The sequence below is a fragment of the Balaenoptera musculus genome, chromosome 15 (genome assembly GCF_009873245.2).
Source record: "Balaenoptera musculus isolate JJ_BM4_2016_0621 chromosome 15, mBalMus1.pri.v3, whole genome shotgun sequence".
In the NCBI taxonomy this organism is placed as follows: domain Eukaryota; kingdom Metazoa; phylum Chordata; class Mammalia; order Artiodactyla; family Balaenopteridae; genus Balaenoptera; species Balaenoptera musculus.
The window spans coordinates 18778806-18801808 of record NC_045799.1 but is presented as its reverse complement, the minus strand read 5'-3'; the positions used below and the strand labels follow the sequence as shown (position 1 = coordinate 18801808).

The window sequence follows — 23003 nt, the reverse complement described above, 5'->3', positions numbered from 1 at the left end:
TCCTGGACCAGGGCTCAAACCCGTGTCCCCTGCATTGGCAGGCGGATTCTTAACCACTGTACCACCAGGGAAGTCCAAGACTCTTATATGATGTAATGTACTATGGGAGGTGACATCCCATTACCTTTGCTATATTCTACTGGTTAAAAGCAAGTCACAGGCCCCACTCACACTCAAGAGGAAGGGATTACACAAAGGCATGAACACCAGGAGGTGGGACTACAGTGGGTGACCTTAGAGTCTCTCTGCCACTGAAAGCTTTCCCGAGGAAGGAACAATGGAGCCGGAATCTAAAAAATGAGTTAACTATATGGACAGGAGAGGGAACCACTGCCCAGGTAGAGAGAACAATGTGGGCAGGACAGTGCATATAACATTCACAAAGGATCTAGCACAGTGACTACTAATACTGTGTCACTCTCCTGCTCAGCAACCATCAATGGCTCCTCAATGCCCGTGGTTTTGCCCCATATTCAAGGTCAGACAGGCCATCTCCTTGCGCTCACTTTCATGGTTTCACTCACCACTTCCACGGCTTCACTCACCACTTCCACCCACTTACACTGCGCCTGACCCTCCTGTACATACTCCATCTATATATAATTCAAGGCCCAGCATCAACTGATCTCTAAACAATATTTTTGAACATCTATTATCATTCTATTTGCGAACAAAATTTAAATCTTTTGAACATCCATGCTAGACCCTCCTTGAATTGAAAAGCATACTGAGACATGATTCTGGATGCCAGATGGAGGGGGATGGGGCCAGAAAGTATATCTAAATAAAAAGAGGAAAAATAAGAGGTCCCCTTGCTGAAGGTCCAGCCCATGGGACAGCTGGTAAGTCCTGCAGGGATTTTAGAATACACAGAAAGCTCCACTTCATAGAGTGGTTAATGATCTTTTCGTTTTCTTCCCTAGGCTAGAAATCACAAATGGATTCCAAAAGAGTTCCGTCAAACTGACGTTTTTCCGGGAAGGACGGTTGGAGCGGGGAACTGCCCAGCCGCAGCCCACACTGCCAGGCAACCTGGCCAGGCCGGGCCAGTCCTCGGCTGGCACCAACGGCTTGGTTGGCAGGAGTCGGGGACAGCAACGTAAGTCTCCTGCCCTCCAGCCTAGGGAGCCCTGACCGCATCCAGAGCCTGTCCCTGAAGGGCCTGGGAGAAGAGGCCCCAGTAGCACCGCAGCCTTAGCCACATCAGCAGGGAAAGAGAACAAGGGAGGGAAAAGCAACCCAGATCGCAGCCCAGAAGCTGGCTTCCTCCAGCCAGCAGCTGCAGGAGGGGCTGAGTCTGGGGGCGAGGCCGGCGTTGGGGGCGGACCATGGGGGGCGGGCCGGTAGTGGTGGGCGGGGTCGGGGGTGGCTGCTTCCCCAGCCCCACCCCTTAGCCCCGGAAGGAGCAGGCCTTGGACGCTGCAACGCCACCTGCCCAAAGCTGTGATTGGGGGCTGAGTCTCTGCAGCTGCCTTGGAGGTCAGAAGCAGGCTGGATCTAGGGGCGACGGAAGGCCTGACACCCCATGGGTCTCTCCTCGCCGCCCTCCCCTCCCCTACTATCTTACCTAGTGCCCGCTCCACATGGAAGCCGGAGGGCTTTTTCTCAATACCCATTAAAGCTTCTTCCTTTGCTTTGAGGGCAGAGGACCCTGCACTCCCTCCCCCAACAAACACTATCTGATTCCTCCCCCCACCCCCCACTCACACTGTCACAGCTTCCGTCATGAACTATCGGACTTCCCTGGTGGTCCAGTGGTTAAGAATCCGCCTGCCAATGCAGGGGACACGGGTTTGATCCCTGGTCCGGGAAGATCCCACATGCCGCGGAGCAACTAAGCCCGTGCGCCAAAACTACTGAGCCTGTGCTCTAGAGCCCGTGAGCCACAACTACTGAGCCTGCACGCCACAACTACTGAGCCCACGTGCCTAGAGCCCATGCTCTGCAACAAGAGAAGCCACCACAATGAGAAACCTGTGCACTGCAACGAAGAGTAGCCCCTGCTCGCCTCAACTAGAGAAAGCCCGCATGCAACAACAAAGACCCAACACAGCCAGAAATAAAATAAATAAATAAAATAAATAAATTTATTTAAAAAAAAAAAGAATCATGTCTTATGACCTGCAGACTACGAGAAGATATTTGCAAACGACGCAGGGCTTAATTCCAAAATATAGAAACAGCTCATACAACTCAATATCAAAAAAACAAACAACACAATCAAAAAATGGGCCGAAGACCTATATAGACATTTCTTCAAAGAATCATACAGATGGCCAAATAAATGCTGGTGAGGGTTGGAGAAAAGGGAACCCTCCTACACTGTTGGTGGGAATGTAAATTCATGCAGCCACTTTGAAAAACAGTATAGAGGTTCCTTAAAATACTAAAAATAGAGCTACCATATGATCCTGCAATTCCACTCCTGTGCATATATCTAGAAAAGATGAAAACTCTAATTCAAAAAGATACATGCACCCCAATGTTCACAGCAGCACTATTTACAATAGCCAAAACATGGAAGCAACCTAAGTGTCCATCAACAGATGAATGGATAAAGATGTGGTATACTCAGCCATAAAAAAGAATGAAATATTGCCAATTGCAGCAACATGGATGGACCTAGAGATTATCATGCTAAGTGAAGTTAGACAGAGAAGGACAAATATTATATATCACTTATATGTGGAATCTAAAAAATAATACAAATGAAGTTATTTACAAAACAGAAACAGACTCACAGACATAGAAAACAAACTTATGGTTACCAAAGGGGAAAGGGGGAGAGGGATAAATTAGGCATATAGGATTAACAGATACACACTACTATATATAAAATAGATAAACCACGAGGATTACTGTATAGCACACGGAACTATATTCAATATCTTGTAATAACCTGTAATGGAAAAGAATCTGAAAAAGAATATATATATATATATGAAACCAAATCACTTTGCTGTACACTTGAAAGTAACACAATATTGTAAATCAACTATACTTCAATTTAAAAAAAAAAGAATCACATTTTAGAGCATCAGTTTCTTCACTGGTAAAATAGGATAACTACTGTCCCTCCTGTACTAGGTTTTGTGACAACCAAATGAGACAATGCAAATGAAAAACTCAGCATGTTGCCTGCACCCAGTAGGTGCTCAACAAGTGTTTGCAATTACTACAGGGAATGGGCAGGAGAAACGCCAGGCAGGGAAAACATGAGAAGGGGCAGAGGTGGGAAAGGGCCCAAGCAGGGCAGCTGGCCTGGCAGAAGAGCAAGGCCCAGCATAGCAGCCAGGGAGTCCTAGTTGCTCTATGGAAGCAGCTGGGAGCCACACATAGTTCTGGAGCAGGGCAGTGACAGGTGGAAGCTGTATGTGGCAACATTAAGCAGGAGGCTGTTGCAAACCCCATGTGCTGAGTACTCCTTGGCTGTTTGACCAGTCATAGGGATGCCAGATTCAACCAGTAAAAATAAAGGATATCCCATTAAATTTGAATTTCAGATGCCAATGAATATTTTTTTAGTATAAGTATGTCCCAAATATTGCATGGGACATACTTACACTAAAAAATCTTTTGCTATTTATCTGAAATTCAAAGTTAACTGGGCATCCTTTATTTTTATTTGCTAAATCTGACCATCCTGGCCAGACATCAACTGCCTGTCGCCCAACCTACGAGTCTGCCTCCTGCAGGGAGCCCGTGCAGGTTCCTCTGCTTCCCTTCCCACCTTCAACGGGGCCACCAGGAGTGGTTGAGGAGACACTCCTGCAGCCAGTCTTGCTGCCCATGACAAGTGGCCACAGCTGCAGGCCTGGGTGAATGTGTCCTCCCACTTCATGCCAGGTTCACCCAGCAAGAAAGCAGTGGGGCGCAATAAATAATCATTGGGTCTGAGACTTAAAGAACATATGGCCACCAAGTTCTATGAAGAAGGCAGTGCCCCCTACACTGATGGGTTACTCAAAGAACAAACAGTGGTGTAAGCCCCGCCCCCCTGCCCACAACCGGTGAGGGAGAGGAGAAAATTGCCTCTATCCCTAACACCAGAAATGGGCATACACAAGCGCTCACGCTGCTTGCACGCTCCAAGGACGCCTCGGAAATGGTGATGTAAACCGCAGGCTAGAACAGGGTGGTCCCTGCCTCGTACATTTCAGTTGGGTGTTAGGACAAGTCATACTAGAGGCTGCCTGTCTTCCCCACCACCGTAAGCATCAAATCCCAGATGATTCATTGTTCTGGAAACAAGCCTGTCGGAAATCCAATTTCTGCAACAACCTTTATGTCAACTTTTTTTTTTCTCTAAGAAGGAACAATGAAAACAATGTGTACTCAATTTTTTTTTTTAATGTGATAAACATTGTTGAACACCTAGTGTTTGCCCTGCGCTGTGTTCAGCGTTTTATTTAGCTCTGTAGTTCTCAGCCTTGGCTGCACATTACAATCACCTGGAGAGTTGTTTTTTTTTTTTTTTTAATTTCCACACCCCAGGCATCCGTATTTGCCAAGGGCATAGTGACTTCAGTGTGCAGCCAAGGTTGAGAACCACTGATTTAGTTCATCCTGTTTAATCCTCACAATACAATCCTGCAAGGTAGATTTTATCTCCATCTTGCAGATGAGGAAATTGAGGCTCAAAGAGGTAGCGTTACTGTGGCATCTGTAGCCATAACCCCTGATCTGTCCTTCCTTCCCTCCCAGCCTCCCTTGAAGGATACCTGATGTTTCCAGTTTTTCACTGTTGAATATAGTAGCTATATACAATGCTTCCACAGACATGTTTGTGGCATGGCTCTGCCCTCTGGCCACCTTAAAATAGCTCTGCTCCCATCAGAGCTCTTCTGAGATACCAGCCAGACACAGCCTGGTTTCAAGACTGACACCAAATGACTTTTGCTAAAGCAAGGACAACTGAGGCCAGTCACTTCCAGACAGGTCGTGTCATCTTGAGTCAGAACAATAGCGGACACTTCTCACTCCCTACCGCCCAGTACTTTCTAAGCCTGACTCTTTGCCATTGTGCCCCACCCCTCCGAGCTTTTCCTGGGTTCCCGCCCTCTTTACAGCAAACTCCCTCACCTCCTGACTTTCCTCGGAGCATCTTCTTAGCAGGGGCCGTCCATCCTCACAGGTTGTGGGAGACGTCTTTGGTACAGGACAAGCCACCAACCACAGATTCAAAGGATAAAACCATTCCCTGGCCCAAGCCTCGATCCTTCAAATCTTCGCGCACCCGGGCTTACCTGTTTCCCTCTTGGCGCCTGCCGGCGGAGAGGATGCGCAACTGGGCGAGAAGGCTGGTCATCGCCTGCCCTCTGCTGGCCAGTGGAGGTATTGACCCCGCTTCCGCTCCACCAGGGCATCAACTGGATGGAATGGAGAGTGGGCATTTATTGAGCTACTGTTGTATGTACGTCAGGACTGAACTGGACACTGGGGTGTAAGGATGAACGCGACCTGCTCTCACGGAATTCAAATTCAGAGAGGCTGACAATAATCAAATAGTTATTCAAGCGAATATGAAATTACAGCTGTGGGCTCTGTGAGTGTATAATACGAGGGTCCGGTCCAGCCTTCAGGGTGGTGGTGGGGGTGGGAGTCAAAGCTGCCCCCGAGAGGGGACTTTTGAGCGCCAGGTGCCTCACAAAGTCATTTCAGGTAATCTCGAAAATCCTGCAAGGTGGCCATCCCCTTTGACAAAGTAGAAAAATGGGGTCAGATTGGGGAAAGAATTTACCAGTCACACAGCGAGCTAGGAGCAAAGCCAGGAAGGTTTAGGTCGGCTCGATTGGAAAGTCTCTGCTTTTCCGCCGCTCCTGGAGGTAGGGCTGGTGGCGGGCCACTGGGACGTTCCTTCGAGGAACGCTAGGGCGCGGGGCAGGACAGGCTGGAGCCGGAGTGGGCGGAGCCTGGAGCCTGGCCTCGCCCCGCACTCTATAAGGTGAAAGGACGCCCTTGGGCGTGGGGACTGGGCGGGGGCGGGGTCTCTTTGGGGGGTGGAGTCTAGACGGATTGGGACTTGCAGAGGCCGCCCTTGGCTCGTGGAAGGGGCGGAACCGGGATCTCACCCAGTCCTAGAGGAGCCGGAAGTGCCTAGTGAGTGCGGGGCCGAAAACACCTGCTGATCCTGTGCACTCAGGTAGAAGCGGCAGCTCCGGGGCCCGGAGTCCGGTGGGCAGCTCCTCAGGTAGGGTCCAACTAGAGCCAGAGATGAGGTACCCCTCCCCCGCCCCACCCTGCCCCGCCCATCTGTCCTGCCATCTGACCCTCATTCCTTCCCGTTCCCGGGCCTGAGGGGCCGGCTTCACTTCATCCCTCTCCCCGATCCAGGGGCTGCGGGGGCCCCCCGGACATCCAGAATGTGGGATCGGGAGAGAATAAGATGTAAAAACCTCTCAGGGGAAAAGTTTCACCCCAACTTCCCTCCAGACTAACTGAGTCACCTTGGGGAAGACACCCACCCTCTCTGGTACTGAGTGTCCTCAGTTGCAAAACAGGATCTGACCCTTGCCCACCTGCCCTAACACTGGGCAGGTCAGATGAAGTAGCCGTGAAGGCTACTGGGGATCCTGGGTGGAGCTGTCTCCCTTCCCTGTGGTCCTACACGGAGAGCCACATCCCCACCCCTCCCCGAATCTGGGAGCCCAGAAAGGCTGAGGGCTGACAACCAGGGCAGCTTGTTCTGGCTTTCCTGTGGTGGGATTGTGTGCAGGCCTGGGAGGCATGTGGATGTTCCCAGAGTAGGCTCTGAGGCCTGGGCACCTCTTGAGGCCCTCCTGGAGCAAACAGCGGGGCCACCATCATGCAGGACCTTGAATGCCAAGTTAAGAAGTCTAAACTCTCAACTCAGGGCAGGGGCAGTGCATTGAAGTCTGACCTGTCGTGCCCTCAGGACCAGCCCGGATGAGTGGGGCTGTAACGGTTCCAAAAACTATGCTGCTGCTGCTAGGTGGCGTGGGTGGGCATTTACTGCATGCTACTGCTTTACACGAATTATGTCATGAATTCCTCATGCATCCCTTATGTTATCCCCATTCCAGAGGCCGAAAATGAGGCTCAGAGAGGTGAAGTGACTTGCACAGGGTCACAACTAGTAAGTGTCAGGGAGGGGATTAGAATCCAGACAGTCTCGTGCCTTAACCACAGTGCCTGCTGTCACCCAGGATCTGGGCATTGGTCATAAAGCCTTGACCTAGGCACCTGGAGGAGAAAGGAGGGGCCAGATGAGCAGGAAATTGGGGAATAGGACTCAGAGGGCTTGGGAGGGAGGGGTACCCATGAGTCCTGAGAGGAATTCAGCTGACCAGGTTCCCCAGGGGAAGATGAAGTGTTTGATTTTAGACATGTTAGTTTGGGGGTGAAGGGTGGTATAGGGGAGCCAAGAGGAGCTCTCCTCCATCTGGAGCAGACCAAGGAGGCAGAGCTGGTCCTGGGGGCAGGAGATGCCTTCAGGGATGGGTGCAGGTAGCGGAGAGGAGCCCAGGGCTTGGCTCACAGGAGTCCCCCTCCCTCTCCACCATGCTAAGCAGGCAGAGATGGGGGCATCCACTCGTGGGGCGGGAGGAGCAAGGAGAGGAATGAATTCTAGGCTCCCATGACATTAGAGCTGAGAAGGTCTAAGAAATCCAGGCCTCGTTTCATAGAAGGGGAAACCGAGGTCAGCAAGTTACTTGCCCGAGAGTACTCCATGGGTGGATCAGAGTAGGACCCAGGTGCCCCCAGGTACTCCCTTTGCCATTCAGCTCTTTCTGCTATTTCAGTGGCTCTCAACTGGGGGCAATTTTGTCCAGCAGGGGACATTTGACAAAGTTTAGAGACAATTTGGTTGTCACAGCTGGAGGTAGGGTGCTACCTGGCATCTAGTGGGTAGACTAGGAATGCTGCTAAATGTCTTACAACACTCCCGCCAACCCTGCAACAAAGAATTATCCAGCCCCAAGCAGCAGGGGTGGCGAAGCTGAGAAGCTCAGTAGTAGATGGATCTGAGCCTGTCTCCTCTGCCCCCTCCCCATCCACCCACCCACCACCTGCACTTTAGCTCTCAGCAGAGCAGATAGCTCAGACTTGGGCTGCCAGCTGGGCAGAACTTTGCCCCCACTCCCGGTGTGCCCCTCCCATGCATGCTTCTTTATCTTCCTGGAAGCTTGTGGAGTCTTCTCTGCTTTTCCTGGGCAAGGTGGTCTAGAGCCCTGCCTACCACATGTCTCTCCTTGTCAGTCGGTCTGTCTCCCCAGCCCCATATTCAGACTTTGGTGTTAGGGACAGAGAAACCAAAGTGGGAGTTTTCACCTATCACATAGCAGGTGCCTTGCAGATAAAAGATGTATTCAATTTGAGTGACATTTTCGGGGTCCAAAGAGTTTCATTTTTTATCCCAAATTTTCACTTTAGCAAATCTCACAGGACCTTATGTTTGTGAAGCTCTCCGTTTCTAACCAGCTCCCAGGTGATGCTGGGCCCTGGACCACATTCTGAGTGTCGAGGCATTACAGGGCCGTGCAGAGGTGGGCTGGGGGCTGGGCGGCCCTCTCTGCCGACAACGGTGGTGTGGTTTGGGGACCATGGAGGGGAAGGAACCATGGTATGGAATCAGGAAACCAGGATATGAGTCATCACTCCCTCCCCCCATCTATGGCCTGTTAGCTTCATAAGGTTTGGATAAGTCACTTGACTTTTTTGAAGGGTGATCTTGCGTGGCAGGCAGACCTCCAGGGGTTCTGATGCAAGGTCAGAGGGAAGTGCCCTGTGGAGCTGGGATGGTTTTGGGTCCTGGCAGCCAGAAGGGCATAGGCCACTGGCGAGGCCAGCAGGGAAGGGGCGACGAGCTGAAGCTGGCGGGGCGGGCACCATGCCAGGGTAGAGGTGGCTCTCATTATGGCCCTGGCTCTTCTCTGCAGCTGCTACAGCTCCTGCCTCTGGCTCACCCAGCTCTGCCTGGTGTGGGAGAGCTGGAGGGACCAGTCTGGCTGGGGGAAGAAGGAACAGCTTTGATGGGCCAGGGGCCAGCCCAAGGCCTGAATGTGGGTCTGAGGAGTAGGGGTCGGGGGCTGAGAACTATGTCCTAGAGACACTGGGGTCAGGTTGTAGCCATGGACGGGCTTCCCACATGTCCCAGGGAGACTGGGAAGAATTTTGGAGTTTGGGCCTTAAATTTTGTAGTTTGGGCCCAGCTATAGGGGGTGCCCTACTGCAAGCATCTGAGAGCTGGGCAGAGCCTTAGGTACCTGGGGTACCCCCACCCCTGGTCCCCCACAAATTAGCCACAATAGCCCAGCAAGGTCCCTTCCAACTCCTAGGACCAGGAGGCAGCAAGACAGCTGAACCCATTTCTCAGATGGAAAAACTGAGGCTCCCTCCTCCCCACTTCTGGAAAGAGATCAGCCTTCAGGACTGTCACCTGTTACCCAGAAGGGCCCTGGGCCTGATCTATCATGAGGCTGCCCCTCACTGCACCCCGGGGAGGGGTGCCTGTCCCCACAGTTGGGCCATCCCAGTGGTTCACACCGAGGGCTCTGCAATCACACAGGCCTGTATGCGAACCCTGGCTCCTCTCTTGGCTAGTGGTGAGGCCGTGGGCAAGTCACTCCACCTCTGGCTTGTCTGTAAACAGGGATAATGAAACCTGCTCGGCCAACCTGGCAGGTTGTTGTAAAGATGAAATGAGCCGCGGTCATTATCATTACTCATGGCATTTAGAGGCTCACAGCGCCCCATGGCCTTACCCGGTGCCCTGATTTGACAGATGTGGGCAGCAGCCCTTGGAGAAGGGAGGCAGCCGTCCAAGAGCCCCACGGCCGGTGGGGATTAGAGCCCACGTCTTCAGGCGCACCTCCCACCCCATCACTGCTGCCCCTCTGCAGAGGCGCCCCGAGGACCACACGCTGTAAGCCTGGGGTCCCAGGGGTCAGGCTGCAGAGCCCCGTACGGAGGGCGGTGGCCAGGCCTTGGTCCCAGCACCGCCTCCCTTTACCAGCACAGCCATGAACTACGTGGGGCAGCTGGCGGAGACTGTGTTTGGGACGGTGAAGGGGCTGTACCAGGGCCTGAACCCGGCCACGCTGACCGGGGGCATCGATGTGCTGGTGGTGAGGCAGGCGGACGGCTCCTTCCGGTGCTCGCCCTTCCACGTGCGCTTCGGCAAGCTGGGCGTCCTGCGCTCACGGGAGAAGGTGGTGAGTGATGGCGGTAGAGGGACCTCTGCAGGGCGTGCTCAGGAAGCCGGGGTAGTCACTGCAGTCCCAGGACACGAACCAGACCTCCCTGGGGCAGGGATGTGTCCTCTGGACAGGCTTCCCTTCCTTTGTATTTTCTTGGAAGGTTTTGGGTTGGTTTGGGGGTTTTGGTCCAGGAGGGCCCCTATTTTCCCCTGGAAGCAGCACAGCGGGGCAGCCTTCTGTACTGGGGCCATCAGACCTGGCTCCAGCTTCCTGAGACCTTACCTGTGTGTTCCTGGTAAGTCACTTCACCTGAACAAATTGATACACTCTCATTACCTGATGATTAAATAAGAGATGATAACACTGTCCCAGGGCGAGGCATGGGGGTGATACTCAAAAATTACCTCCTCACTCTTAGGAAACCGGCACTATCTTCATGGGGCTCAGGTGAACGTGACAGATTTTTGTTAGCACTGAGTTCTGGTGTGTGAATAGAGGTTTGGTGGGCCCAAACCCCCTTCACACTGGGGTGACTGTGAATCTTCCAGAATCCTAATGGGAGAATATAACCTTGCGGGAGACAGTATAGCTAAGTGGTTAAGAGCTTGCGTTGTGGATTCAGACCTTCTGGGTTCATAGTAATTCCCAGAGAATTACTTAACCCCTCTGAGCCTCAGTTTCCTCATCTATAAAGTGGGGATAATGATGGGAGGTACTGCCAGGGGTTGCTGTGAAGATGGTCTATGTAACACACTGGACAAAGTGCCCAGGAAAGGGTCATTCTTACTGTTGTTCATGTTACCCACAAATGTTCGGGCACTCTCCTGTGGGTTGGGGACACACAGTGACAAGACTGGATCGTGTTCTTGTTCTTATGGGCTGTGGGAGAGAGAGGAACACAGAAACCAAGCATAAACAAGAATACTGAGATGGTGAGCAGAGACCCTCAGAGTCTCCCCGAGGTCTGGGGGGAGAGAGTTCCAGAAAGTGCAGTGCTGGGGCAGCAGGGAGCCTGTGTCTCCAGGACCAGCTGGGAGTCCAGTGGACTGAAGCATGGGAGTAAGATCCGACGGTGGGGACCCCCATCCCACCACGCCCCATTACAGGTAGACATCGAGATCAATGGGGAGCCAGTGGACTTGCACATGAAGCTGGGGGACAGCGGGGAGGCCTTCTTCATCCAGGAGCTGGAGAGCGATGTGGTAAGTGCCTCTGGGCCTGCCTGGCCCTGTCTCTTCACTAGTGCTCCCTCCAGGCGGGGCCTGGGGATTTGTCACTGTCCCTACCGTGGGGAGGACCCCATAGGCGAGGGTCTGAGGCAGGGGCATCAGGATGTGCTGGTGGACCCTGGGGAGGGATGGGGGGGATGGGGGCAGGAAGGGCTGGCGCTTCTTTTGGGGAAGTTTTCTCAGAAGAGGACACTTGAGCTGGGCCCCTGAAGGGGGAAAAGGAGGCCCTCCCTGGGCAACTTGGAGAGGAGGAGGGTGCCGAGCAATGGCCGGGACTGGAAAGCGTAAGATGGCTTGTTGTGGATCTGGTGCCGGCTCGGGGCGGCTGGAACATGGACGTGTGGGAGCGGGGAAGGAGCAGAGGGGTGTTTGCAGAAGGGAGGCAGGGCCCAGCAGAAGCCAGCAGAGGTGTTTAAAGTTTTGACAAACTTTAATTGAGCCCCTACTGTACTGTATGCCAGACACCGCAGTAGACCTGGATGAGGGGTGACCCCTGCCAAAAAAGAAGGTTCCCAGACTAGCCTGGGAGACAGGCATGTAAACAACAGATGAAAGAACTATTTGGTTATTGCAGCGAAGGGGGTTGGAACTGAGGCTGAAAAAAGTCAGGGCAAGCTTCCTGGAGGAGGTGACACCTGGCTGAGTCTTAAAAGGGGAAGTAGGTGTCTGCTGTGGTAGATGTGGGCAGGGGAGATGAGAGGCTGATGCCCAGGTTTCTGTCTGGACTGTGTGGTTGCCGTGGGCTGCCAGAGGTGCAGGCACCCCTGGGATTGGGGCCGCTTTATCTCTGTTAGGGAATTTTGAGGCCAGCAACAGTTACAAGGCCATGCTACCGCTGGCTCTGTCCAGCCTCCAGGCCTGTTTTCCTGCCCCCTGTCCCCAGGCTGCAGACCCCTCAGCCCTGCCCCTGGTCTGCTCCACAGGAAGACATGCCTCCCCACCTGTGCACATCACCCATCCCTTGGGGGGGCCTGTCTGGGTTCCCTTCGGACTCCCAGCTGGGCACAGCCAGCGAGCCTGAGGCCAGCATCGCGGGCACAGCCTCCACGGGGTGGAAGAAGAAGCGTCGCAGGAGGAAACCCAGGCGGAAGGAGGACACGGTGGCAGCCGATTCTAGTTCGGAGGAGCTGGAGGCAGGCACTGGGAGTGAGCTATCCCTGCTGGAAGAGCCGAGGCCGGAGCCCCCAGGGTATGTAGGGGGTTGAGGGTGTAGGAATGCCACTTGGGATTCAAGCACGGTGTCCTCTGCTGATGCTGTGTGACCCTGGGCAAGGTCCTTGACCTCTCTGGCCTTTAGTTGCTTTGCTTCATCAAGCCCCTGATGTCCAGGCTTCCATGCCCTGCCCAGGTTGCCTGTCCTATCAGTGACCATTTACTTCCCTGTGGTCCCGCAGCAGTGTCCAGCCAGAAGGAGAGTCCTCACCGCAGCCGAAAGACACCTACCCCTACTCCGATGGAGAGTGGCCCCCCCAGGCCAGGTGAGAGTCCAGGTGGGCTACAGGCAGAGACTCAAAGCCAAGGTCTCAGAGGGGCCTCCATTTACATTTTTCTGATGAATAATGACATAGAACATATTTATTGTGTTTACCAGCCATTTGTATGTCTTTTCAGTAAAGTGTTGACATTCAAGTCTTTTGCCCATTTTTTTTTATTGTGGTAGAATACACATAACATAAAATTTACCATTTGAAAGGGCACAATTCAGTGGCATTTAGTATATTCACAATGTTGTACGACCATCACCCCTTATCCAATTCCACAACTTTTTCATCACCCTTAGTGGAAACCCTACACCCATTAAGAAGTCACAACCTTGCCCATTGTTTCGTTTTGTTTTGTTTTTTCTACTGGATTGCCTTCTTGTTGATTTATAGGAGTTCCTTATACATTCTGGATCCAACACTGGCATAAATACGTGTTGCAGAAAAAATTTTCCCAGGCCAAGGAGGGCGGCAGGGGGTGGCAGGCTGGCTTGGGGGCCTCTGAGTTCTTGCTTCCTGCAGCCTCTCAACGGGTGGGCTAACATCCCCCAAGAGTGACTCGGAGCTGGAGCTGCGGACCCCCGAACCCATCCCCTTGAGAGCTGAGTCCCACATGCAGTGGGCCTGGGGGAGGCTGCCTAAGGTGAGTTCCCCTGTGTCAATCCTCCATCCTTACCTTTCAGGGGCTCCGTGGCCCCTGCGGGTCAGGACGGGAGTGACTTGAGACTTGGGCCACCTCCCTGAGGCCTTGTGGGGTGTGGCGGGCAGGCCCTGCACCGCCCCTGTCTTCCCCCGTTTGTTTGATTGAAGGTGGGCAAAGCTGAGTGGCCCGAGTCCTCAGTGGTCCCTGATGGCAGCTCCAAGACAGCCTCTCCACCTCAGGGGGCGCCCAGCACCCCCTCTGCCTCTGTGGTTGGCGTGGACCCTTCGGGAATTCCAATCCTGCAAACAGGGCCTGGCACCGACCTTCTTCACCCTGACACGGAGGTGCCTGCTCTGGTGGGTCCCCCTCTCCAGCCCCCTGAGAGAGAGGAAACCAAGACTCAGAGTTCCGGGGATGTGGGCCTCCCTCCTCCCTCTGAGTCGTGGAGCTGGGCTGCTTTGGAGGGCCCTGCTTGCACAGGGCAGCCAGAGGGGATCTCCAGGAGGAAAGGTGAGTGATGGCTGGACCCCTCCCACTGCTTCCCTGGCCTCATGTTATCCCCTGGGTGGACTCTGGAATTTCAAGCATGTTTGAGCACCTACTGTGTTCCGAGCACTGTTTCTGGCTCCGGCCCTCATGGGACTCACAGTCCAGAGGGGCAGACAGATGACAGACACATAACAGGAAGAGCATGATGTTGGGGAGGCGGGACGCAGGACAGAATCATTGGTTGGGACGGGGGCTATTTAAATCATGTGGCCAGGGTTGGCCTCTCTGCGCAGGTGATGCCTGAGCTGAGACGTGGGCCATAAAGATCCAGCCAAGTGAGGACCAGGGGAAGAGAATTCTAGGCAGAGGGAACAGCAAGGCCATGAGGAGGGAGAGAGGTTTCATGTCTAGGAACTGAGGCAGGTGGTGTGTCTTGAGCGAGGCCAGGGAGAGGGTTGGGAGGGGAAGCTGGCACCTGTGCTATCCAGATGGGTAGTTACTGGCTATATGTGGCTATTTAAAATTATATTTAAATGAATTAAAATTAAATAACACTTGGAGGACTTCCCTGGCGGTCCAGTGGTTAAGACTCCGTACCTCCACTGCAAGGGGTGCGGGTGTGATCCCTTGCTGGGGAACTAAGATCCCATATGCCACACGGCGTGGCGAAAAGAAAAAGAAGAATTAAGTAACACTTAAAATTCTATTTTTCCATCACACCGCATTTTAAGTATGCCCAATAGCCTTGTGTGGCCAGCAGCTACCCTACTGGACAGTGCAGACATAGGACTTTTCTAGCACTGCAGGAAGTTCTACTGGACAGTGCAGACATAGGACTTTTCTAGCACTGCAGGAAGTTCTACTGGACGGTGCCACCTTAAGGCGTTCAAAGGCAGGGGGACGCACACTGATCACAACAGTAGTCCTCACGGGTTAGGTCTACAGATGTCCCCTCCTCTGCTCTCAGGCTCCCTGAAGAGAAGCCAGCACCTGGGCCCCAGTGAAATCTACCTGGATGACTTGCCCTCCCTGGATTCTGAGAATGCAGCCCTTTACTTCCCCCAGAGGTACCTGGGTTCTGGACACCAGGGTGTCCTGGAATTGGGGCCTGTGGGGCTAGGAATCGGCTATCAGGGGCCTGGGAGGGCTCCAGCCCCTCCTCCCAGCCTCCTTGTATTCATGTCACTATTGGCCCCTTTGTCCCCAGCGACTGTGGGCGGGGGGCCAGGAAGTGGAGTGAAGCCGGAAGCCAAAAGTCTCTGGGAGGCTGCAACCCTGAGCGGGAGCCAGAGACCGCTCCGGACACAGCGGACACAGTAGTGCTGTCCCTCTCTGGGGGCCTGGCTGACAGCGGAGACATCTCTGTGGGTATGCTCAACTGTGGCCCCCACCCCTCCAAGGACTGAGCCCAGGGGACGGGAGAAGAGAGGGAAGACCCCGGGGTGGGGGTGGGGGTAGCAGAGGTGTGCATGAGTCTGGGGTTTGTGGAGCCCACCCTCGGCCAGCAAGCGCTGGGCATCTCCAAGACCCCATGAAGCAAATGCTGAGTCATGCAAAGCTGTGACTTATCCTGTGAATCCAGGATGGCTAGTGCCTGGGGTGGGACCATCAGGTGCCGAAACCCCAGGTAGCAAGGAGCCCTGCTAAGTCGAAGACCCAAGTTGCAGGAGGCCTGAGCAGCAGAGGTGGGGCAGCTGTGAGGGGCGGGGGCAACGGGTCACGTGGGATGTGCTGGCCTCACCCCTCGCTCTCTGCCTCTGTGCCCAGAGAAGTTCAACCAGCACATCGTCTCCTACCAGGACCTCGCCCAAAACCCCGGCCTCCTGGACGACCCGAACCTGGTGGTGAAGATCAATGAGAAGTGGGTACCAGGGCTGGGCGGCTGGATCGCCCCGCCCTCCACGGCCCTAACACCCTTTCTGTCTCTCTAGGCATTATAACTGGGCTGTAGCCGCCTCCATGATCCTCTCCCTGCAAGCCTTCCAGAGAAACTTGCCCAAGGTAATGCTTATAGCACCCCTGCGCCTCCTGGGGGACGTGGCCATAGCCTTGGGGTCGGGGGCCCTTGGCAAGGAACTGGAGGGTGGGCAGAGATGGGCCTGGGGCTGCAGGACCCACTCTGAGAGAAGAGACCCAGGTCCTCTGAAGCCTTGCCCCAGGCTGTGTGGACGAAGCACCCCCCTGCTTCCCTGGTTTCCTGGCATGGCTGAATCCATTTGGATTGGATTTAGACTTTACTTCAAAGGAATTCAGGACAAACCAGAGGCGACAGGGACATGCCTTCAACAGGAGGTTTTTGGACCTGCGAGACAGTCTTGGGACATGGAGGTCCTACCCCTCACTTTCTTCTGAGACCCTCTCCAGGCTGGGCTGCAGGGGCTTGCTTTATCAGCACACAGTTATTGAGTACCTACTGTGTGCCAGGCCCAGACTGGGGACAGTCATGCTCTCATAGGAAGACAGTTAATGAAAGACTCAGCCAAATGAATATAAAATTCAACTGTGAGTACTGGGAAGGAGAGGTCTGGGGTGCTTTGAGAACCTCCAACAGGGGGTTTGCTGAGCAAGTGCCCACCGGGTAGAGGTCTGAAGGATGAGTAGGCAAGGGGTGGGGAACAGCATGTGCAGATGCTCAGAGGTGGGAAGGAGCAGCCTCTATAGTCCCTCCCAGAACCTCTATCCTGTGCAGGGCTGGCCTGCACCTGCCCCTTCTGCCCCTCTGGGAGCCATTCAGTGCCCCACCCTGGTCTGGCCCATCATTATTGGCTTGGCTTGCCCAAAGAACATCACTCACCTGATGTTGACAGCTGGTGCCTCCCTTTGGTGATGCCCAGCTCTGTCCTCTGGCTGGCTCTGGGTTTGAGCAAGGACCCAGAGCTTGTGGGAAGAGAGAGGGTCCCCCCATGCTTGCCTTTCCTCACCTTACCCAGACAGACCCACCACCTAGGGGAAACTCCCCCAGCCTGTTCCCAGCCCCAGTGGACACCCTGGCTGTTTTCCTCCTGACACGTTCTCCATTCTGTGTTTGCAGGAAGCTGATATGTCTCCTAGGTGGGCCTGGGCCCTCCCTGGGTTTATCTAGCACAAATCTAATCAGAATTTTTCACAGGGTCATGTTGTCCCCACCAGACAATGACGGTAACAAGCAGAGAGGGAGGCTGTTCACGGGATAGATCACTGACCTTAGGAATTGCCCATGTTGGTCTTGGAGGTTGAGGGTGGTACTGACTAGAGACTGTCCCTGCCACCAGTTGGTGGCATCATGCAGGGAGACCGAGATCTTGAGAAACTCCCAAAGCGCTGCCTTTAGCTACTGGAGTAGGGAGACTGATCCACAAGATCTGGAGGCCAGGCCAAGTAGCTGGGCTAGAGCTGGAGGGGTCAGGGCTGGGGTGGAGTGGAGGCAGGCAGAAGTGGCCCTTGTTCTCCCATGCTTATCTCCTTGAATCAGTGCTCAGAATCCCAAGATGGGGGTGAGTATGCTTCTTTAGCCTCCAGACGTTGATAGCACCTTGCTGTAGGGTCAGCCCCAGACTCTGGGCCCATGGGGGCCCCAAGGGCAATGTAAGGTGGGTTTGTGTGGTACAGGAAAAAATGCCATGGCCTTCATCTGCCCGCAGAGCACCGTGGACAAGCTGGAGAAGGAAAAGATGCCCCGGAAGGGAGGGCGGTGGTGGTTTTCCTGGCGCTGCAGGGACTTTCCGGCCAAGGAGGTGGGTGGTCATGTCCACAGGGCGGGGCCGACACAGGCAGGAGGCGGGGTTCACTAGATGGATATTCTCCCCACAGTGCAGTGACCAGAGGGAGAAAACCACAGCGCGGCAGCAGCAGCTGGGGTGAGCTGGATCTCCTGCCTGGGGCTCTGCAGCTGGAGCTCAGCCTGGGAAAGATCACTGTGGGAGCGGGGGTGGAGCCAGAACCCCTCCCCTGCCATGGGTCTTTGTCATTCTGCAATCACTTCTACACCTCTTCTTTCTCCTGGGACATGTCCCCATGTCACAGATGGGAAAACCTAGATACACCGAAGTTCTCACAGCCGGGAAGTGGCAGGGCTGGAATGGGTACCCAGACTCCCGGCCCAGACAAAGGGCTACCGTACGAAGGTGGAGTAGGGCTTCCTCTCTCCACCAGGGGCCAGCTGACCTTGCTTCCTTTTTTCACGTCTGAAGTGACCCAGAATGTCCAAGGCTGGGTGGGGGGTGATCAAGGACGGACTGACTGCCTCCCACAGCAGGTGGGATTGGCCATGATGCAATTCTAGATTTTTCTGGTACACATCCCCAAAGCAGGTTCCAGCATCCTGGCTATGGAGAGCAGTCTGGGGGCTGGGCGCCCCGGGTCTCTGCTCCAGCTCTGCAGTCACCGTTCTGGGTGTAGACTACTGGCCTATATCCTGATGTCTGCTGCCACCCCCAAAACGGGTGGCATCTAGAGGGAGGGGTCCTTAGAGGGGCAGGGACGAGCAGCAGACTCCTTGCGGCCTGGGTGAGGGGTGGGCATCTACCAAGGAGTGAAGGCCTTGGCTGGGGGAAGTGGCTCAAGAGCCGGGCTGCCCGCAGGGAGAAGACGGAAGCCCCGAGCAGTGAGGATGATGCCCCCTCCCCGCCCCTCTCGCCTCCGGCCCACACTCCTGCCTACAAGAAGTCCCTCCGCCTCTCCTCCAATCAGATTGTAAGTGTGTGCAGGTGTGGGAGTGGCGGGCCTGAGATGCTTGTGTTCCCCAGGCCCTCAGGGCCCGGCTGAGGAACGGCTTGTGTTCAGCAAAGCCCAGAATCCATCCCTGTGGCAGCCCCCCTGCCGGCCTCTGCTTGCGTCATCCGGGGACAGCTTTCTGTGCCGCTTCTTCACGTGCCAGCCCATTCTCTGTTGGATGTTCTCGCTAGAAAAGCCCCCTCTTATGTCATCTTAAAATGCCTACCTGCGGTGGGTTGGCTGGCTCTGGTCTGCCTTTGGGAGCTACAGGAACCAAACGGCTGATGACAGCCTCTCAGATTCTGGCAACCCCAGGCCCCCAAGTCACACCTTTGAGTAACTGTGGCTCCTGTAATGTTTTCTTCCTGAGTGGAACTCTGTGGTCAGAGAGGTGCCCAGGAGAGTCTGGCACACCTGATACAGAGTGGCTGCCCTCTGTGTGGTTCCCTGGGGCTCACACCCAACTCGGGGTCAGCCAGGTCACAGGCTGTGGCTAAGAGCTGCCCTGATCCTTATCTTTGGACCAAGGACAGGGCTAGGTCTCTCTTTGGGGGGGATGTCCCAGGTACCCTAGCCCCAGGCAGGAGGCTGCCTGTGGAGATCCCCACAGGGCCGCCTCTGTGGAGTGGGGTGTCCCTCTGCCCAGAGCAGTGCTGGCCCCAAGGCTGACCTGAGAAACCTGGACAGGGTCATGGGCCAGGCTTGGTCCGTGAGCCCCATCTCAAAGCTCCTATGCCTGGAGCTTTGCAGGCCCCACCAGCACCCCTCACTTCCTCCTTGCAGCCACCTTCTGCCCACATGGCTGTCTCTGACGAACTCAGGAAGGTTCTTGAGTTTGGAGGAACAGGAGAAAGAGAGGCCCGTGGAGATGGAAGGCCACAGTTCTGGGGGGCGGAGGCGGTGGGCGGACAGCGTCCAGCTGAGGCAGCTCACAGTTCCCCCCTTGCCTGGTCTCAGCGGCGCCTGAACCTGCAAGAAGGTGCCAACAATGTGGTCTTCAGCGTGACCACCCAGTACCAGGGCACCTGCCGCTGTAGGGCCACCATCTACCTGTGGAAATGGGATGACAGGGTGATCATCTCAGACATTGATGGCACCATCACCAAGTGAGACCCGGTCGGCCGTGGAGGGGGAGAGGGAGGGCCTGGGGACTTGCCTCCCTCTGTGCTGGGGGGTGGGGGGGACAGGGAGAGAGGCCCTCCCCTCCCAATGGGCCATCCTGGGACGGGGGCGGGGCCACATCCACAGAGCAGGAGGGCCACGTGGGGCTGCCTTGGCGTGACCGTTACTCTGTGGGTCTAGGTCGGATGCCTTGGGCCACATTCTGCCCCAGCTGGGGAAAGACTGGACACATCAGGGCATCACTAGGCTCTACCACAAAATCCACCTGTGAGTGCCTGCACTGGGCTGGGGTGGGACCCCAGGGAGGGAGTGACAAGATGTCTTAGAATGGCCTGGCCTCAGCCCCGGGAAGCCAGGCTTGGGGACCCACAGGGAAGGAGACCGGGGGAGGTCCCTGGCATGCTGAGACCTACTGGTCCTCAGTTCTCCTGTGAAAGACTTGTCTCCTGGGGCTGTGGTCGGGCTCTGAGTTTAGCTGCTGGCCTTCCTGCTGTAGGCAAAGCCTACAGACTTGCCCGAGTCCTCACCTATCCTGGTCCACCTGGGCCTCAGGACTCTGTGCACGCTTCTTCTACCTCTCAGGCCTGGCTCAGCTCTTCTCCTAAGTCCCATCCTTGCAGAGGCACCAGGGTTGGGCTGAGCTGGCCGAAGCCCAGAAGGCGAGATGGGGATGGCTGGTCTCTGACGGCTCTGTGCTACCCCTTTGTCCCGCCCCCCAGAAATGGGTACAAGTTCCTGTACTGCTCGGCACGGGCCATCGGCATGGCTGACCTCACCAAGGGGTACCTGCAGTGGGTGAACGAGCGGGGCTGTGGCCTCCCCAAGGGCCCCATCCTGCTGTCTCCCAGCAGCCTCTTCTCCGCCCTGCACAGGTAACCGCCCTGCACAGGTAACCACCCCGCATAGGTAACCTCCCCACGGGATGTGAGCCCACAGCCCAGCGGGGGGTTGCACAGGCCCACTGCCAGCCCAGCCCAGCCCAGGCTGGGCCGGCATCAGGCCTCGCTCAGGTGTCCACTGGGTCAGACCCTGTAGCACTGTCACCTCACCCTGCCATCCTCTGGTCGCTAACCCCTTCCCTGCCCATGGCCCCGACTGCCGCAGGGAGGTGATTGAGAAGAAGCCGGAGGTGTTCAAGATTGCCTGCCTGAGTGACATCCAGCAGCTCTTTCTGCCCCAGGAACAGCCCTTCTATGCCGCCTTTGGGAACAGGCCCAATGTGAGTGTCCCCTCCATGGCGGGGGTGGGGAGCCTGAGCCACCTTCTCCACACCTCCCAGCCCACCGACCCCTCCTTGTCTCCTGTAGGATGTCACTGCCTACCGGCAGGTCGGCCTGCCTACATCCCGCATCTTCACAGTCAACCCCCGGGGAGAGCTCAGCCAGGAGCTCATGAGGAATCACAAGTCCACGTGAGGCCAAACCCTGCCACGTGCCTACACACCCCAGCCTCTCCCTGGGACCCAGTGCCACCCCACCCCACCCCTGCCAGGGACCCCCTCCCCGGTCCAGGGCTCCCAGGCAGGATGCAAGGTCTCCACCTGCTGTGATGGGGCCGAAGCCCAGCAGGAGCTGAGGCTCACTCCAGCACCTCCTGCCCGTAGGTACGAACGGCTCGGCGAGGTGGTTGAACTCCTCTTCCCACCTGTGGCCCGTGGCCCCAGCACAGACTTGGCCAACCCTGAATACAGCAACTTCTGCTACTGGCGGGAGCCACTGGCCCCTGTGGACCTCGACGCCTTGGCCTGAACGAGCCCTGGCTGCTCCCCAGAACTGTGTGTCCCAGGGCATGGGGGTTGGAAGTTGGATGCTGCAGGGCCAACCCACTGAAGGGGAGGAGGGGGCTGCGGGCTAGTTGTGGCCTCTCCTGTCCCCTGCCTTTACCAGCTGAGCCGTGCTACAGGCCTCAGCGTGGCCCTGCCCTGTAGCCATTAAGTGACTGGGTCCTTGCAGGGTTCTCCATACCCTTGATATCTGTCCCGGTCACCCTGGGACCCTGCCTCAACTCCTGATAGGACAGAGACAAGAGGGAAGCCCCTATGAGGCTTGAGACCTGTGAGCCCAGGAAAGGGTTGGTGGCAGCCAACAATCAGGGAAGAAATTTTCCCCCGGCCCACTTCGGGGAGCCTGGACCGTACCCTCTGAAGCTAGACCCTACATAGCCCTGGCCCCTTCCCATAGCTCTGGAGCCAGACATCACTGCTCTCCCACGCTGGTGCCCTGATATCTCAGCACATCCCAACCCCAGACACTCTAGGGCCCCTCCCAACATCTGGGAAGCGGGGATCCCAGGGCAGTGCCAGGGCTGAGGGGGTGTGGCTCCCATTTGGCTTAGTACACACCCAGCTGCCATCCCTGCCCCTCCCCATACCTCCACTGAGGACACAGCCCCAAACCCTGCCAGGACAGGTGCCTGGCCTCCCCCAGCCTTTGCCAGTCATTTCACTGCCCACACAGCTGCTGAGTAAGCTCCTGCCCGAGGAGCTGTGGGAAGCAGGGCTGACACCCTACTGCAGCCTTCCCGCCTACTGCCTTTGGGGAAGAAAGTTCCTTTAGACAGGCTAAAAGCTTTAATCCAGGCCTGCCCTCCCCCAACAGCACCAAAGTGGAGGGCAGAACACCAAATGTCAGGAACCCAGAAGGTGGGGCTGCAGGGACCTGCAAAACAGCACGGAAGGGCCCGAGCTGCCGTGGGGAAACTGAGGCTGGGAGCCTCAGCAGGGATGGGCCTCTGGGGCGTACACGGGCCAGACGAACGCTTGTGTCCTCATGTTTTCATACCTGAATTTCTCACCACTTTGTGAACATCCGGGCAGGGCTGGGGTTTTCCAAGGATGTTGGAAACTAGGCCTGGAGCCCTTTCCCTCCAGCTGTGGCCTCCTGCCCAGGGTCTGGCCTCATTCAGGCCATGATGTACATGAGGGCCGCCCTTTGGAGAGAGGCCCTAACGTGGGGTGGGGGGAGATTCTCCCCCAAGTGGAAAGGAGAGGATCACGTGGGGACCAGAGTACCCCAAAAACATCTTTGGGGAGGGGAAGGAAAAGGATAAATTACAGTGGGAGACATGTCCAAACAGATCACTTGGACCCCATCCTTTCCTCCGGGAATCCACGGCTGCCTAAGCCCTCACCTTGGGAGGGAATCAAAAGGAATAAAGAGAACTCTCCACTGAGTCCTTGTGTTTCCAT

General features: G+C 55.6%; 2 protein-coding genes across 7 annotated transcripts in view; one reads left to right on the top strand and one right to left on the bottom strand.

Annotated features, from left to right (window-relative positions):
- ZHX3 (zinc fingers and homeoboxes 3) overlaps window positions 1-5832 on the bottom strand; it is a 140357-nt gene extending 134525 nt beyond the window's left edge. Inside the window, exons 1-2 of the mRNA XM_036824798.1 lie at window positions 5741-5832; window positions 5247-5369 (exon numbers count right to left, since the gene is read on the bottom strand). The gene's annotated coding sequence lies outside the window, so the exon portion shown is untranslated. The remainder of the gene's footprint in view (window positions 1-5246; window positions 5370-5740) is intronic.
- Window positions 5833-6066: 234 nt separating this feature from the next.
- On the top strand, window positions 6067-22988 carry LPIN3 (lipin 3). 6 transcript variants are annotated; one of them, XM_036826296.1, is made up of 21 exons: window positions 6067-6190; window positions 9746-9886; window positions 9977-10175; window positions 11267-11362; window positions 12313-12578; window positions 12784-12867; window positions 13393-13513; window positions 13681-14023; window positions 14970-15069; window positions 15210-15370; window positions 15770-15863; window positions 15934-16003; window positions 17623-17715; window positions 17792-17838; window positions 18562-18673; window positions 19652-19800; window positions 19997-20083; window positions 20536-20688; window positions 20921-21035; window positions 21124-21227; window positions 21420-22988. In XM_036826296.1, the coding sequence occupies exons 3-21, from the start codon at window positions 9984-9986 to the stop codon at window positions 21562-21564; spliced, it is 2532 nt and encodes an 843-aa protein (XP_036682191.1). In that variant the 5' UTR covers window positions 6067-6190; window positions 9746-9886; window positions 9977-9983; the 3' UTR covers window positions 21565-22988. The 6 variants fall into 6 exon arrangements, with proteins under 6 accessions (XP_036682191.1, XP_036682194.1, XP_036682190.1 ...); XM_036826299.1 differs by lacking the exon at window positions 9746-9886 and having other exon boundaries at window positions 6076-6190; window positions 12787-12867; XM_036826295.1 differs by lacking the exon at window positions 9746-9886 and having other exon boundaries at window positions 6076-6190.
- Window positions 22989-23003: the final 15 nt, after the last annotated feature.